The sequence below is a fragment of the Equus przewalskii genome, chromosome 1 (assembly GCF_037783145.1).
Source record: "Equus przewalskii isolate Varuska chromosome 1, EquPr2, whole genome shotgun sequence".
Classification (NCBI taxonomy): Eukaryota; Metazoa; Chordata; class Mammalia; order Perissodactyla; family Equidae; genus Equus; species Equus przewalskii.
The window spans coordinates 120580247-120596547 of record NC_091831.1 but is presented as its reverse complement, the minus strand read 5'-3'; the positions used below and the strand labels follow the sequence as shown (position 1 = coordinate 120596547).

Below are 16301 nucleotides of genomic sequence, written 5' to 3'. Positions count from 1 at the left end.
TTGACATCACAGAAAGAGAGACAGTCACACATCATGAACCCTCCTGTTGGATACAGCACTACCTATGAAGTAGTCTTGAAAAAAAAAAAGCCTGACTCCAATCAAGCTTCTATATTTAACTGCCAGTATATGGGACAGATATGTTAAATACCACCATGGCAATGCAGTCAGCAAAAGACAGACTGCAGGGGGACCGACCCGGTGGCGTAGCCGTTAGGTTCTCGTGCTTCACTTCAGTGGCCTGGGGTTCACTGCTTTGGATCCCTGGTGTGGACCTACACATTACTTATGAAGCCATGCTGTGGCAGGCGTCCCACATATAAAGTAGAAGAAGATGGGCATGGATGTTAGCTCAGGGCCAGTCTTCCTCAAAGTAAAAGAAAAAAAGACACTGCAGGAAACTTTACAGGATAAATGACTTAAATTGCAAACAAAGATAAGAGACAAAGGAGGAACCTGTAGATTTGAAAACATGTAAGAAACAAATTAATATCAATAAATGCACTTTGCCCAATTCAAATAAAATAAGTCATTTTTTAAACATAAGCCAATTAGTGAAATGTAAATACTAATTGGATAATTGATGATATTAAGAAATTATTGTAGATACTAACCTGACGATGGTATCATGACTTTGTTTAGAAATGGAAGTTCTTGTTTTGCAGAGGTACTTAAGTATTTATATATGAAATAATGCAATACCTGGGATTTGCTTTCAGAGTAATATGGGGAGGGGCATGGGATGTGTTGGAATATAGATGAAACAGTATTGGATGTGAGTTGATAATTGAAGCTACAAGTACCTGGTGTTTATTATTCTTTATTATAAAATAAAAAGTTAAAGAGGGGGCTGGCCCCGTGGCCGAGTGGTTAAGTTCGCGCGCTCCGCTGCAGGCAGCCCAGTGTTTCGTTGGTTCAAATCCTGGGCACGGACATGGCACTGCTCATCAAACCATGCTGAGGCAGCATCCCACATGCCACAACTAGAAGGACCCACAACGAAGAATATACAACTATGTACTGGGGGGCTTTGGGGAGAAAAAGGAAAAAAATAAATAAATAAAATCTTTAAAAAAAAAAGTTAGAAGAGTATAGAATTTTGAGTCCGACTGCCTAGGTTCAAAATCCAGATTTGTCACTAGCTAAGTTATGTGATCATATAGAGCTGCTTAGCTTGTCTGTGTTAGTGTCCCTTGTCTGTAAAATGGAAATAATATAATAATACCTAAATAATAGGGTTGTTGTGGGAAGTAAATGATAATAAGTGGAAAGCACTCGTGAATTTTAGGTATTAATTATCATATATCAATGATTAACTAAAATCATTGAAACACAGTTGGTTAGAGATCTTAGTGTACTTAGGAATAGTCTAGTTGAGTTCACTGTTCAGTGTAGGAGCAAACTGAAACCAGTGGTCAGCAAAATGTCTAGTGGTAGAACCAGAACTCAACTATAGGTCTCTTGACTTCCATCATTACACAATCTTTATGATAAGTCATTATTGAATAGTATCCAAGTAAATGTAAATAATCTAGTCTTAAATAGAAGTGCTCAGAGTTGCAAATATGTTCATTTTTCCTGCATCTAAAATTTATTGCACTTCAGATGAAAACTCTAGTTTGTTCTTGTTTGTTTTCTTTGAGAAGGAACAGAGAAACTTAACCAAAGATGAGTCTAAATTCATCTGGGAAAAAAATAGCTTAATGAGTATGATGGGAAAATTTTCAGTCAATAAAGGAATAAAGGGAAAGTACTTATTCTGCCAAATATTTAAAAATATTATTTAGTTACATTCAGTAAGTTGGTGGTTCTGGCCTAGGAATAGACAGATCAAGGAAACCACTCAGTATCCAGAAATAACACCCCCTAGAGTATATAGGATTTTAATATTAAAACTATTTCAAATCAGTTACTCTTATTGGGACTACTGGAGTTGCCATTTGGAAACATATAAAGCTGGATACTTAGTGAAGTCCAGATTGTTTCATAGACATAGTAGGAGAAAATGTAAGTGAATATTTTTATAGTATGAAAGCAGGGAAATCCTTTGGAGTAAGAGTAATGAAATATAAATACCAAAAGAGAATGGACTAATAAATTTTACCACATATAAATTTGAAACTTTGGTGTCACAACAGATCCTAAAATTAAAAAACAAAAGAAAAAACTGAGAAGAAATATTGGTAGCATGTATGAGAAAGGATTAGTATCTAACTGTATTAGTTAGGGTCCAATCAGGAGCCAGAAATCACATCAGGAATTTGAATAAGGAAAACTTGATAAAAAGAATCATTAACTAGTAAAAGATGTTTTAACTACTAAAAAGGATAAAATAAGACTCTATAAAGAATACAGAACTAGTAAATATAAGGATCCACTATTACCTCTAGAGCTGTGAGAGAGAATCCAAAAAAGGAACAAATTTGGAAGAGGGCACCCCTACCCAAAGTTGTGATTCACACCTTGGAGAGAGTATAGTTGCTGCCAGAGGACACAGCCATGAACCAAGCTGGTCCACAGGAGATTGCCTGCTGGATGGCACAGGGCTGAGCATGTGTGGAAAGCCACCTGCTGGGGTGCCATGGCCCTGATGGATTGAGCAGGAAGTTGCCTTGGAGGGGTGTCATGAGTCACTTGGTATGCTGCACGCACTCCAGTGGGGTACTGTAGGTCAGAGCTGGTCTTCAGAAAGCCACTTGCTGGAGTAAACTGGAGAAACTTACTAGAGACTGAGCAGAGAAACTTGTAGGAGACTAATCATCAATGGGTCCTTCACACACCCTGTAGCTGTCACGCCAGAGGGGCCAGAAGAAAAACACACCCCAACATGAAAGATATGGCCTTTCCTCTGCTGTACTTTGCATTGTCCCTCCAGCACCCTGTATTAACAAAGTCGAACATTGTACCAGCTGGCAAAGGTCCTCACCCATAGATTTAGAGCTGAGAGGCCATAAATTGGTAACTGGCGTTATGTGAAAAGCTCTATATATAGATAATAAAATTGTGAGCACTCTAATTGAAAAAAATGTCAGAGTATGTGTATAGATAATTCACAAAAGAATAAATACAAATGGCTAATCAATGTTTGAAAGGATAGTCAAATTCACTATTAATAGATTTCTCTGATTTCACCTAGACTTATGTTTTCTTGATCTTCCATCACCATGAGTGTGTTTCTTCTTAAGATTATACATTCTTTCCCTTCTTGGCTCCTACTGCTAACCTCAGGTTCCACCTGCTGTCTGTGCTTTTACTCTTCACTTACCCGAATTTGAAAGCTAGTCTGGACTTCTTCCCAGAACCTGCCTCACTCTAGCCAGTGCAATAGGCAAGAAAATGAAAAACGAGGAAAGCAGATTGGAAAGGAAGAAATAAAACTGTCTCTATTCACAGACAACATGATGGTCTATGTAGATAATCCAAGAATTGTGTATAGAAAGCTGCTAGAATTAAGGGGTGAGTTTAGCATGACCACAGGATCAAAGGTCAATATATGTAAATCAGTTTCACCTCTACATACTAGCAGTGAAGAATTGGAAACTAAAAAAATAAAGTACCACTTAAAATATCACAAAAAAATGTGCATTACTTAGGGATACACCTAGCAAAGTATGAACAAGATTTGTATATTGAAATTTATAAAACATTGATGAGAGGAACTAAAGGTCTAGATAAATGGAGAGAGACACCATGTTCAAGGAAAGGAAAACTCAATATTGTTAAGATGTCAAATTGCCACAGATGCAACAGAATCCTAGACAAAATCGCAGCAAGCCAAGCACATTTTAGCTCAACTATTAAAAGAAAAAAAGAAAGCTGCTGCTGTTGTCATCATTGTCTTTTGTTTGTTTTGAGGAAGATTAGCCCTGAGCTAACATCCACTGCAAATCCTCCTCTTTTTGCTGAGAAAGAGTGGCCGCGAGTTAATTTTCCATCTTCCTCTGTTTTATATGTGAGACACCTACCACTGCATGGCTTGATGAGCTGTGCCTGGGATCCAAACTGGCAAACCCGGGGCTGCAGAATCAGAGCACGTGAACTTAACTGTTAGACCACTGGGCCAGCCCCATCATTGTTTTTTCAATAGAACCTCCCTAGAGTGGAGCCTGCTGCTCTGTGATATAGGGAGTTCCCGGGTCGGTAGGATGCTGTACAAGAGATTATAGCAGTAGGTGGGAAGTTGGACTAGATGATCTGCCTTTACCCTTCTAATTCAAAATCTTGATGAATCTGTTATTTACAAGTTAATGATTTACAACTTTGGGGCAAGGGGAAAGGGAGATACTGGAATATGCAGGCTTTTTCAAGTACTCTTAACTTTTCCTCGAAGATCCTACCATTCTTCCTCCCACCCTTCAAAACCATTTCATGTAATGAGGGATGTTACTAATGGGAGTGTGTCGCTGTGTGTTGAGTGTTTCATGTAATGAGGGATGTGAATGTGTTACCTGAGTGAACTATTTAAGGCCTCTAATGTGACATTGTTACTTTTTTTGTTTTAGTTACTCATCAAGCTGACTGAAAAGTTAATGTCAGTCTTCTCAACTTTTTGAATTTTAATTATGACTCTTCCAAAATGGTATAAATCTTAGGGGAATAGTCTTTAATATTCATTTTTAGACAGAACATTCATACTTTCAGTATACTCAACTTAGTAAATATTTCTCAACAAGAAAACTCAGAAATTATAATTATTCTTCTAGTTGATTATACCAGAATATCAATTTTTAAAGATATTGTGTTACTAACGTATGTTTTAAACGTGTTTGTTATATGCTTATGTGAAAGCCTCAAAAAATAAGTAAAAATCCTGTAAATTCTGATTTTTAAAAATTACTTGAAATATGAATAGCTACCTATTTTTATTTTCATTAATATCTTAATTTATTTTCTATTTTAAAGCCCAACCTGAATTCCTGAAGCAGCCTACTAATATCTATGCTCATGAATCTATGGATATTATATTTGAATGTGAAGTGACTGGAAAACCAGCTCCAACTGTGAAGTGGGTCAAGAATGGGGATATGGTTATCCCAAGTGATTACTTTAAGATCGTAGTAAGTATTTTTCAAAGAAGGACACTTATCTCTGAAACCTTAAATGTCTTTAAATGTCACCAAGAGATCTGTTACCTTCTATATGCCAGTTTACGTACTACAGATGAAGATAGAAAAATTCACGTGGAGAACGTAATCTTTTCATTGACTGATGAGAAAACTGAGCCCAGAAATATTTTGGTAGCTTATGTAAGATCACATAGCAAATCAGTGGTTGAACTAAGCCTAAAGTCCAGATCTCCTGACCAGCAATCTGGTACTCCTATTCAAATATGCTAGCACTCTTAAACACAGCTACCACCATTTTCTGGGTAATCATTTTCCTGTGTCTGTGTGTGTGCACACACATGCGTACACCAGTTGTCTTCATTGATAGCTCTCTATTCAAGGAGCAGAAATCTGTCCTGCGTATGCTGATGCCCAGACCCTTGAAAACAAGCATGTCCCAATGGTGGACAATGGTTGTGACAATAGATATAAAGATTCTTTTAAAAAGTAAATGCAAAAGTAAATAATTAGTGTTAAATGTATTTAAGAATACTTAGCCATTATTGCTTTTTACTTTATATATAGTAAATGCTTAGTAAATGTTATCTGCTATTATTGTTATCTAACATCCTAGTAATAGAATTATCTAGATATTAGTGATAAGGATTAACGACGTATCTCAAGATGCATACATGACATAAAAATAATCAGAAGTAATTATGGTTGTTAAAGACTTAATGTCTCATTACAGATTTCTCTTATGAGTAATTCATTCTTAGTAAGAATAGATTTTCTATTTTTGAAGTGCTTAATCTCATATGTTACAAAAAGTAGTTCACAAGTATTTAACCTTAACTAAAAGGCAACATGTGATGGTTAAATTAGCATTTTTACTTTTATCATTGTTTTCATACTTTTTTTTTTTTTTTTTTGGTGAGGAGAATTGGCCCTGAGCTAACATCTGTGCCACGCTTCCTCTATTTTGTATGTGGGACACCACCACAGCATGGCTTGATGAGCGGTGTGTGTCTGGGTCTGCACTTGGGATCTGAACCTGTGAACCCTGGGCTGCTGAAGCGGAGCATGCAGACTTAACCACTGTGCCACCGGGCCGGCCCCCATACTATTTTTAAAAGTTTTAAAACCATATTGTATTGTATAAATAACAATAGTTGGCATTCATATGCTATTTTATAGTTTAAGAAATGCTCATATATATGCAGCCTCATTTATCTTACTGTAGTCTAATCTGTTAGAACTGTTGATATTAGAGATAATCTTAAAAAAATGCCTTGAATTCACAAATTCAGACTTTCACTATAGTTACATGGTATTGCATGCCAGATATTTTTCCAAGCAGTGTGTAAGTCTGCAGACACTGTGAGTGTGACTTTCCGTAAAGTTCTTTACTGTTAATGACCGTCTTTCCTGTTCTAGTTAGTGAAGTCAGTACATTGTCAGTAAAATTGACTTACCTTAACTGTCACGGAGGTAGATAATATTCAGTAACTGAGTCATACAATTTTACTTGTTTTCCCTCCCCAGAAAAAGCACATCCTTGAGATTTTGAACTAATGCTTATCAGTTGAATCATAAAATTTTATTTATATTTTTATTCCTCAGAAGGAACATAATCTTCAAGTTTTGGGTCTGGTGAAGTCAGATGAAGGGTTCTATCAATGCATTGCTGAGAATGATGTTGGAAATGCACAGGCTGGAGCACAACTGATAATCCTTGAACATGGTAAGAGGAGCTGAGACAGTAAGATAACAGAGGCTAAGCATGTGTTTGAGGAGCTTGTACCTGTCACAGTACCTCTCACTCCAGGATTCCTCATGATGAATAACCCGTTTGTAAAGGCCAATGTATGGCCTAACGAAGAGAAGAAAATAGTTTGAATCATTTCTACTGCTTAGAATGACCTAGAAACACAATTTTTGATAATGTTGCAAAGAAATTGGCATTAAAAAGAAAAACTGGGCAGTTATAATCTTACACAAATGAATGTTCTTCTGATTTCAGTCATTTTAATCTCACAAATATATTTCTGCTCTATTAAAATAGGAAAACTTTACTTAATGTTTATTTTGTGTTGAATTTTCCAATCTTTCTAAAGTAAAATTACCTTGCCTTTTCTGATTATCACAAAAAAAATGTTTATTATAAATTTAGACAACATTGAAAAGTAAAAGTGGGGGCAAAAACTCCACCCTGGATCAGTCAGGGTGAATTCTAGGAAAGCTCCACAGGAATTTGAGCAAAAACTAAAGAATTAAATATTTTTTAATGTAAGGAATTATTGTCTGTAGTGGGATTGGAGTAACAAGGGGTTGGCTAGCAAGAAGTAAAGAGAACACTAATGAATATAAGAATGACAGATATAAGGAGTAGCCACAATCTCTAAGTCTGAGAGAGAATGTTCAGGAAGAGGCTCCCCTCAGGGCTGACATCCAGACCATGTTGGAGAGGGTGTCACCGTGGTTTCCTGGATGGCAGAGAAGTTGCTGTGCTGCTGTGCTGTCAAAACTTGCACACAGCCACGGTCTGGTGTGCTGGGGAAAGCTGTTCACAAGGAAGTGTCGCACTGAAGGCATTCTGCTGCAAGACCATCTGAGGGGTTGGTGCTGGGGACGCTGCTCTCCAGCACCCTGACTGATAGAGTTTAGCACATGTGTCAGCTGGCAAAGGAAAAATATATAAAGGGCCCAGGTTCATTTTTGCAGAGCAGGCAATAAAGTATGAATTTGGAGCTGAGAGGCAATAAATTGATAACTGGCACATGCTCCAAATCCTGCCACCTAGGAATACTACATATAAGCACATACAGACGTATCTGTGGCTTTATAACCTATTTTCTTGCAACAGCATGCTGTGGACATCTTTCCATGTCAGTAAATATAGATCTGCATCAAATATATACACTTAGTTTTATATAAATGAGTGACTGTTGGCTAACGTTTAAATTTATTTCTTGTTTTTTACTATCATGAACAACACTATGCTGAACTTCTTTATATGATTTTCTCATACTAAATTACTGGAAGTTGAATTGCTGGATAACAGTTCTGTGTTAAATTGATAAGGATAACTGTCAGATGTATTATTTGTTTTAGCAAGAAAAGCATTTTTCATTTTGTGAATTTCTCAAAAATGTGTGAAAAAGATGCCAGACATCTGATCTGGTGTTCAAGTAAGTTCAGGTTCCAGTTTGGTCCCAGCCGTATAGTCTAGCCAGGGAAGCTAACTGCAAAGATGGCACCTAACTCTGGCTTTTCACTAAAATAACATGTAGGATTTTTATATGCTATTTCTTGAAAATGTATTTGATAGTACTATTATAAAAAAGCATATAATATTAGAATTGCTCTTTTTCTTCCTATGTTTGTCTGTGATTATACCTTTCCCTGTTCATTGAAAATTTAGTAAAAGCATGTCACTTTTCCGTCTTGGCAGAATGCCTGAGTATGGTTACCCAGTGAGAGACTAACAGAGTTAGTGAGGTAGATAGGCTTATTTCTTTTTATTAGTGGCAGTGATTTTCCTTAGTAAACTTCACGGCTCTCTTGGGGTTAGTTACATAGAACTAAATAAAGGGATTTCAGTATATTTGTGTTTAGGATTACCGTTACAGATTTAACTCCCACAGTCTAAGTGGTTGGCTATGGTAGGAGGTCCCTAAACTAATCCTAATAGGGCTTTTTTCTGAAAATGCTTGGATGGCGTAATAATTATAGTTGTATTATGTGTGTGTTTCCCCTTTTGAGACAACGTTTCAAAAACAGACAACATTTTGTGGCCTGGCAAAATTTTTTAGTGACCTTGTCAGGGATGCATTTAAGGAAGGAAAGTAAGTATCATGTTATTAATTTTGCTATTTTAATTTGCAGGATGAATATTTATGTGGGAAAACTAAAAGATAGAATATAACAATTTATAAGTTTTGATCTCAGCCTTTCTGGAGTTTACGGTATTGTAAGAGATGTGTACAGCTTTAATACCAGCCCCTAATAAGTGTTATTTTTATAGTACAAATAAAACAGCGTACAATTCAGAAGAAAGGAATTCTGTCTGTGAGATCAGGGAAATTTTTTCATGGAAAGGGTCCCCTTTGTAATAGACCTTGAGTGATAAGATTTCCAGATATTAAAAAGAGGACCTGGGTCAGTATGGAAGTAGTACAGTCTGAGTACGTGTTCCTCCGGAAGGTGGCCTGTTAAGGCAAAACAAAAGGATCAGATTGGTCGTGGCTTTGATTATAAACAGAGCAGTACTGCAGAAAGGCAATCTGATGATAAAGGCAGGTTTAATTAGAAGGCGGCAGAGTGGAGGAGACTGGTTGAAGGAATAATACTAATAAGAGACCATTGTGAGATGGTAAGTACTTACACTAGAGAAATAGAAAGAAAGGATCCTAATAAGGAAATATCAGTAATTTATCTAATCCAGACTTTATCCCTTGATTGGATATTAAACATTGTTGTAGAGAAGTCAGAGATACTTCCAAGGTTTTATCTGGGTGCCTGGAAGAATGGTGACGCCTTTCCAAAAATAGAAAACAAAGGTGAATTGAAATGGAAGAGGATTTCTCTTATCTCCTCAGGATGTAAAGTTTGTGCACAGAACAGCCCATCCTCACCTCTAATAAAAAGCTGAATGGTTTACAAAATCACAGTTTCTCTTAGCCCATCAGACAGCTGAGTTTGCAAAGCACTCAAGTAACCTAAATTCCAAAGAATTGGACAATCCCCTCCCCCGGTGAATGGTCATGAATTGTTTCACCTTTGGCAGAGCATGAGAGAAAGAGATGGCTTCCATAAAAGTGGTTACAAAGAAATTGGCTAAAATTTTAGCTGATTGTTAAAGACTAAGTATGGACTAGGTTGGAATATCGTGGGGGCCCCAGATAAAAGCAGAGTTCATACTTGCTTGCAAATACATTTCCCTAGGGCTCCACAGGGCACTCACTTTTAAGATTGAGGGCAAGGCAGAGACTCAAGAAAATCATCTTGGTGGTGTAGAGGTGAAGGTGATCTCTGGCTGCAGCGAGATAGGCACAAAGCCCAGACATTGACTCCGACTCCCTTAAGCCTCAGACCAATGTGGGAAGGGAAGAAAACCTTATTTTATAAATTTCTGAAGAGAGATTAGAAGCAAAACACCTCTGCTTCTCAGAGGAGGAACCCTCTGGTCCCCAGGACACAGGCAAAGACCCATTGCTGCTGGGGGAAGGGTAAGAAGAGAAAAACCCTATAACTCTGAAAGAGGTGGAGAAAGCCATTTTGGGCCCCAAGATTCTGCAGCAATACCTAGGAGAGGTCTTTTACTTCTGGGGGAAGAGTAGGAAACTGCCACTCAAGACTAACACAAATACAAAGCGCATTTTGGCCGCCAGAGAAAGGAGAGCCACAGGGCCCACCTAATACTGAGGCTGGACCAGGACAACTGAAAATCCCACCTGCCCCAACCGTGAGCCTGTCACCAAGTAACAAACAGAAAAGCTTTCTGCCACTGGGAGGTCTGGAAGCTGGAGACAGGTGCCTTTGTGGTAGAGGCATGCAGGAGTGGTTGACAGAAACAGGAAAATTGAGAAAAACTCTCCAGCTCCTCATCTCTGACCTCAAACACAAGACAATGGTATTCTACCAGTAGAAGACTTTGAAACCTGTGGTGTGCTGAAAGTAATTATAACAACAGATCCACAGCAAGCTCAATTCCTGTCTAAATAGACTAAACTCCTCCACGCTAATGGTTTGACAGAAGAACAGACATGCCAGTTTCCAAGTGTAAATAATAATCATCTTAGTCTCTGCTGCTCTATACATGATGCTCATCATTCAATCAAAAATGTTTGGAAAAAAACAGAAAAAGCAAGGGAAAACCAGCCTGTTGTTAGGAGATAAAGCAATTGACAGAACCAAATTCAGGAGACACAGATATTAGAACTATCAAACAGGAACTTTAATTATTAGTAGTGTGTTAATATATTTAGTGGAAAACATTAGATAACTTGAATGAACAGATGAGAAATTTTGGCAGAAAGATGGAAACCATAAAGAGTTTGGAGCTACTTGCATTTGTCCAGAAGGTAAAGGATTCCACAACCAGAGGAAGGAAACTATAAAAGATAAAAAACATTGTATCAGAGATGAAGCATTTTTTCAGACTGATCAGTAGATTCAACGTAGCTGAGGAAATAGTCAATCAACTTGAAGATAGTTCAACATAAATTACTTAAACTGAAATAAAAGGGAGGGGACAAACAGAGCATCTAAGTTGGGACAATATCAGATGGTACAACATAAGTAAATTGGAGTCTCACGAGAAAACGAGAACAAGAACAGAACAAAACAAATATTTGAATAGATAATGGCCAAAAAATTAAAATAAAAAAATAAATGGGATTATACCACAGGTTTAAGAAGAAGGCCAGATAGCCCCGAATAGGATGAAAACTAATAATAATGGCAGTAGTAGTAGTAATAAAAGAAAAGACACCTATACACATCATAGTCAAACTACTGAAAATGAAACTTAATGGGAAACTCCTGAAGGCGGCCAGAAATTTCTGAAAAGACACATGCAGAGGAGCAAAGACAAAAATTACCACAGGCTTTTTCCTAGAAATGGTGCAAGTCAGAAGACAATAAACAACACTTTTAAAGTCCTAAAAGGAAAAAGAAGTCGACTCAAATTATATACCCAGCAAAAATTATCTTTCAAAAATGAAAGTGAAATAAAGATCTTTTCAGAATAGAAGCTGAGAAAATTCATTGTCAGGAGACCTGTGCTACAAGAAATGTTAAAGAAAGTTCTTCAGGTGGTAGTATGATACCTGACAGAAACTTGGAGGATCTTCACAAAGAAACAAGGCAGGCGAGAGTGGTTTAAAAACAAGAGTAAATATAAAATTCTTTCTTTCTTATGTTAACCACTTTAAGAGATAATGCCCAAACAGGTGCCCACAAACTTTTTCTGTAAAGGACCAGATAGTAAATATTTTAGGTTTTGTAGGCCAAAAAGTCTGTCACATCTACTCAACTCTGCGCTTGTGGCATGAAGTCAGCCGTACGAATCAAACAGCCTTGACTCTTCCAGGAAAACTTTGTTTACAAAAACAAGCAGCAGGTCCTAGTTTGATGCTCTCTGGTCTAAGGAAAAAATAGTTTATAACATATAAAATTAAAATGTATGACAAAAACAGAGTGAATGAAGTACAGTAGAATTGAAAATAAACTTGTAATACGATTCTTATATTACATACCAAGTTTTATAATATTATTTGAAGTAGACCATAAAAGACCATGATAAGTTAAAGATACATATTATAAACCTTGGGGAAACCACTGAAAAATAGAAAAAGAGAGATAGCTAATAAGTGAATAGTGGAAATACAGTGGAATCTTAAAAATTACTCAATCTAAAAGAAGTAAGGAAAAGAAAAAAAAGGAACAATGAATACATGGGACAAATAAAGAAACATCTAGAAAGATGCTGAAATTCAGTCTATCCATATTAATAATTACATTAAATGGTTCAGAGCCTTAGAACACATCTCAATACTTTGACAGGATTTAAATCATCCAAAGTATATTCTTTGACCTCAGTGGCATTAAACTAGAAATCAGTAATGGATACCTGGAAAGTCTTCAAATATTTGAGAATTAAACAACCTTCTAAATAATCCATGTGTCAACAAGTCAAACAGGAAATTAGAATATATTTTGAACTGAATGAAAATGAAAATACTACTCATCAAAATTTGTAGAATGCAGGTTAAAGTAGTGTTTTGAGGGAAGCTTTTAAAAACTAAATAAAAAAGAGTACATTAAATCTAAGGCAGTTCAGAAGAAGGAAATGATAAAGAGCAGAAATAAATGAAACAGAAAATTCAAAATAAGTGAAACCAAGAGCTGGTTCTTTGAAAAGATCAGTTAAATTGGAATACATTTAACCAGACTGATCAAGAATAACAGAGAAGGGGCCGGCCCTGTGGCCGAGTGGTTAAGTTCGTGTGCTCCGCTGCGGTGGCCCAGTGTTTCGTCAGTTCGAATCCTGGGCATGGATGTGGCACCTCTCGTCAAGCCATGCTGAGGCGGCATCCCACATGCCACAACTAGAAGGACCCACAACTAAGAATATACAACTATGTATCGGAGAGCTTTGGGGAGAAAAAGGAAAAAAATAAAATCTTTAAAAAAAATTTTTAAAAGAATCATAGAGAAAAGCACAAATTACCAATATCAGGAATGAAAGGGAGGACATCAGTACAAAGCCTATAAACTTTAAGAGTATACGAGGGAATATTAGGAACAACTTTATGGCAATAAATTTGAAAAGGAAGGTAATAGAGCTGGTTTGTTTAGGGAGGTAAAACATCAGTTTAAGATATGTTGAGTTTGGATTATAATAGAAAACCAGATAAAAATGTCTAGAATCAGAAGGGGGCAGTTTGTGTCATAAGGTCAGGAAAGAGGTTGAGGAAGAAAAAAGTTTTGGTTTTGATAGATTTCAAGATTTTTAACCAAACTTCTCTTGCTATAAATTAAGACAGCTAAGTATTGTTTGTTTTCTTGTATGTAGAGAATACTGTGTTCCCAATCGTCTTTTGGTAGTCTTTCACACTATTGAAAATTAAAACTCCTTAACTTTCTCTTCAGTAAATGGAGTTATAAGGCATCAGACATTGTCTAGTCTTAATTCCCTGCCTTCACAGGAATGTCTTAGTCATCTAAAGTTTGTTTCTGAATATCCTCTTGAAGATATCCATAGATATCATCACTATAATCTTTTGATAAATTTTTTTGCTGTGTGTTTTTTCTTAATGGTCAGGAAATTCATTCTTGTTTCTGCCTTAAACCACCACTATTTTCTGTGGACTTACACCTCAATGTCTTATTTTATCTACTTAAAGATAGCATTTGTTCCCTTACTGTTTTTTCCTTCTTGCCAATTCCAATTATTTAAATTATTTCTAATAGAACCTGTTCTATCCTGCTGATTTTCTTTTAATCTTTTCTTTAATCGCAGTCTTGTGCACAACATTTAAAAAATAGGATAGCGTAAAAGAAGCTGGGAAAAGAAGCTTGTATAGCAGAAATAGCACTTCATAGTTTTTGAATGTATGAAAAAAGTCAAATCAGTGTGGATTGAAAGGATTATACATTACATGCTACATGGACAATTAGGTGGTGATTTGTAAAGAATTAAATTACATATGTACTTATAAAAATATAGAGAGTTAAAATTTAGATTGAATCCATGAAAAGGTTAAAAGATGATAGTGGAGTCTTGCCATTTGCTTTTACATATAAAAGAGAATACGGATGAAAAATTTGGTATTTTAGGGTATAAAAATTTAAATCTTCTATACATAAAGTATGAGAAATACCTTAACTAAATTAAAGAGGAGACATGCTAGGGAAGAATATCACATGGATTACAGAAATTTAATATTCTAAATATGACAAGAATGTTCACAAATGGATATAACATAAACGTATAGTTCACAATAAAACAAAGGTAGTTTCTAAACATGACAAATATTCTACCTCGCAATCAAAAATATAAAATCAGTAAGATGTCATTTTTACTTAATAATAAATATTTTATATCTTTTAGTGAGCGTTACTTTATAATGGCTGGTTAGGGTGTGATTAGGTTCGTGTCTTTCACTCTTTGTGAAAATGTAAATTGTTACATCATTTACTAAAACCATTTGGATGATTTTATCTTAAAAATTACTGACTCAACCCATTAATTGTCCTTTTAGGGTTTTTTCCTAAGGAAGAAATCAGAGATTTGGACAAAGACTAGACTATTAATGTCAGCATTGGTAATTTAAAAACTAAAAGAGATAAAGAGAGAAAGAATAGGAAATGACTTACATGTCCCAAAATAGAGGAAGTAGTTAAAATAATTATAGTATAACTTTATGATGGAAAAGTTATTTGGCCATTAAAAGCCATGTCTTTGAACACCCTTTAATGATATCAGGAAAATCTCAGGATGTAATGCCAAGTAGAAAAGCAAAATACAAATCCATATAAACCAAATAATCTGAATTTAGCTTAAAAAATTATGCACACACATTGAGATATTCTCACACCAAAATGTTAACAGTAGTTATCTTTGGGTAGTGATATTTTCTCAATTTTCTAAAATAACCATGTATTACTTTTTTTTAAATTGAGTTGATAATAGTTTACATCATTGTGAAATTTCAGTTGTATATTATTTCTTGTCTGTCACCACGTAAGTGCTCCGCTTCACCCCCTGAACCCATCCCCAGACCCCTTCCCCTGGTAACCACTGAACTGTTTTCTTTGTCCACGTGCTTGTTTAGATTCCACATGTGAGTGAAATCATTTGGTGTTTGTCTTTCTCAGTCTGGCTTATTTCCCTTAGCATAATTCCCTTCAGGGCCATCCATGTTGTTGCAAATGGGATGATTTTCTCTTTTTTTTTCTGGCTGAGTAGTATTCCATTGTATATATATATATCCACCACATCTTCTTTATCCAATCATCAGTCAGTGGGCACTTGGGTTGTTTCCATGTCTTGGCTAAAATAACCATATATTACTTTTATTATCAGTGAAGGTTTTTCTTTTTTAAATTTGGTACTAAAGCCACCTTTTAGTCAGTGCTGAAATTTAGAAAGGAAACCAAACACATAATTTTGAGGACTTTCTGCTAAAAACACCATAGATAGAAGTTGAGTTACAAACAATTTCCTTCACAAAAGAATTCGGTTGTGTTGCAGGAATTAAATAGAGCAAATTCTGGTAGACTTTGCTGATATCCCTTGATTTGGTAGGAAAAGGACTAGAGGCTTGAGCAGCCTAAAGGAAGAAGGATGGAAACTCACCCACTTGGAGCCTTTTTCTCTTAGCCTTCATTAGCATTGTGATTCTCCAAGAGTAAAATAGAATGTGTATATGTACCATTTCCCAAGTCTGTTTCACCATGGAGCTTTTTTTTTTAAAGTACACTTATTGATATCTTAAAGGGTGCAGTTTGGGAAACGTTGATGTAGGGACATTCAAAGGAGGGTGGACAAGATTAAGGTTGACAAATGGTGGCCCGCAGGCCAAATCCAGCCAGCCTCTTGTTTTTGTAAATAAAGTTTTATTGGAACATAGCGACACACATTTGTTTACAGATTGTCTATGTCTGGTCTGTAGTCATTTTCACACTGTAATGGCAGAGGTGAGGAGTTTAGACAGAGACCATATGACCCGAAAGCCTAAAATATTT

At 36.1% G+C, this 16301-nt stretch overlaps 1 protein-coding gene across 23 annotated transcripts in view; it reads left to right on the top strand.

The window, feature by feature from the left end:
- Positions 1-16301, top strand: part of NEO1 (neogenin 1) — a 245070-nt gene that overhangs the window by 122406 nt on the left and 106363 nt on the right. For all 23 annotated transcript variants that reach the window (XM_070575398.1, XM_070575477.1, XM_070575453.1 and 20 more), the window contains exons 6-7: positions 4903-5057; positions 6669-6789. In XM_070575398.1, the coding sequence (XP_070431499.1) occupies positions 4903-5057; positions 6669-6789 (276 nt within the window). The remainder of the gene's footprint in view (positions 1-4902; positions 5058-6668; positions 6790-16301) is intronic.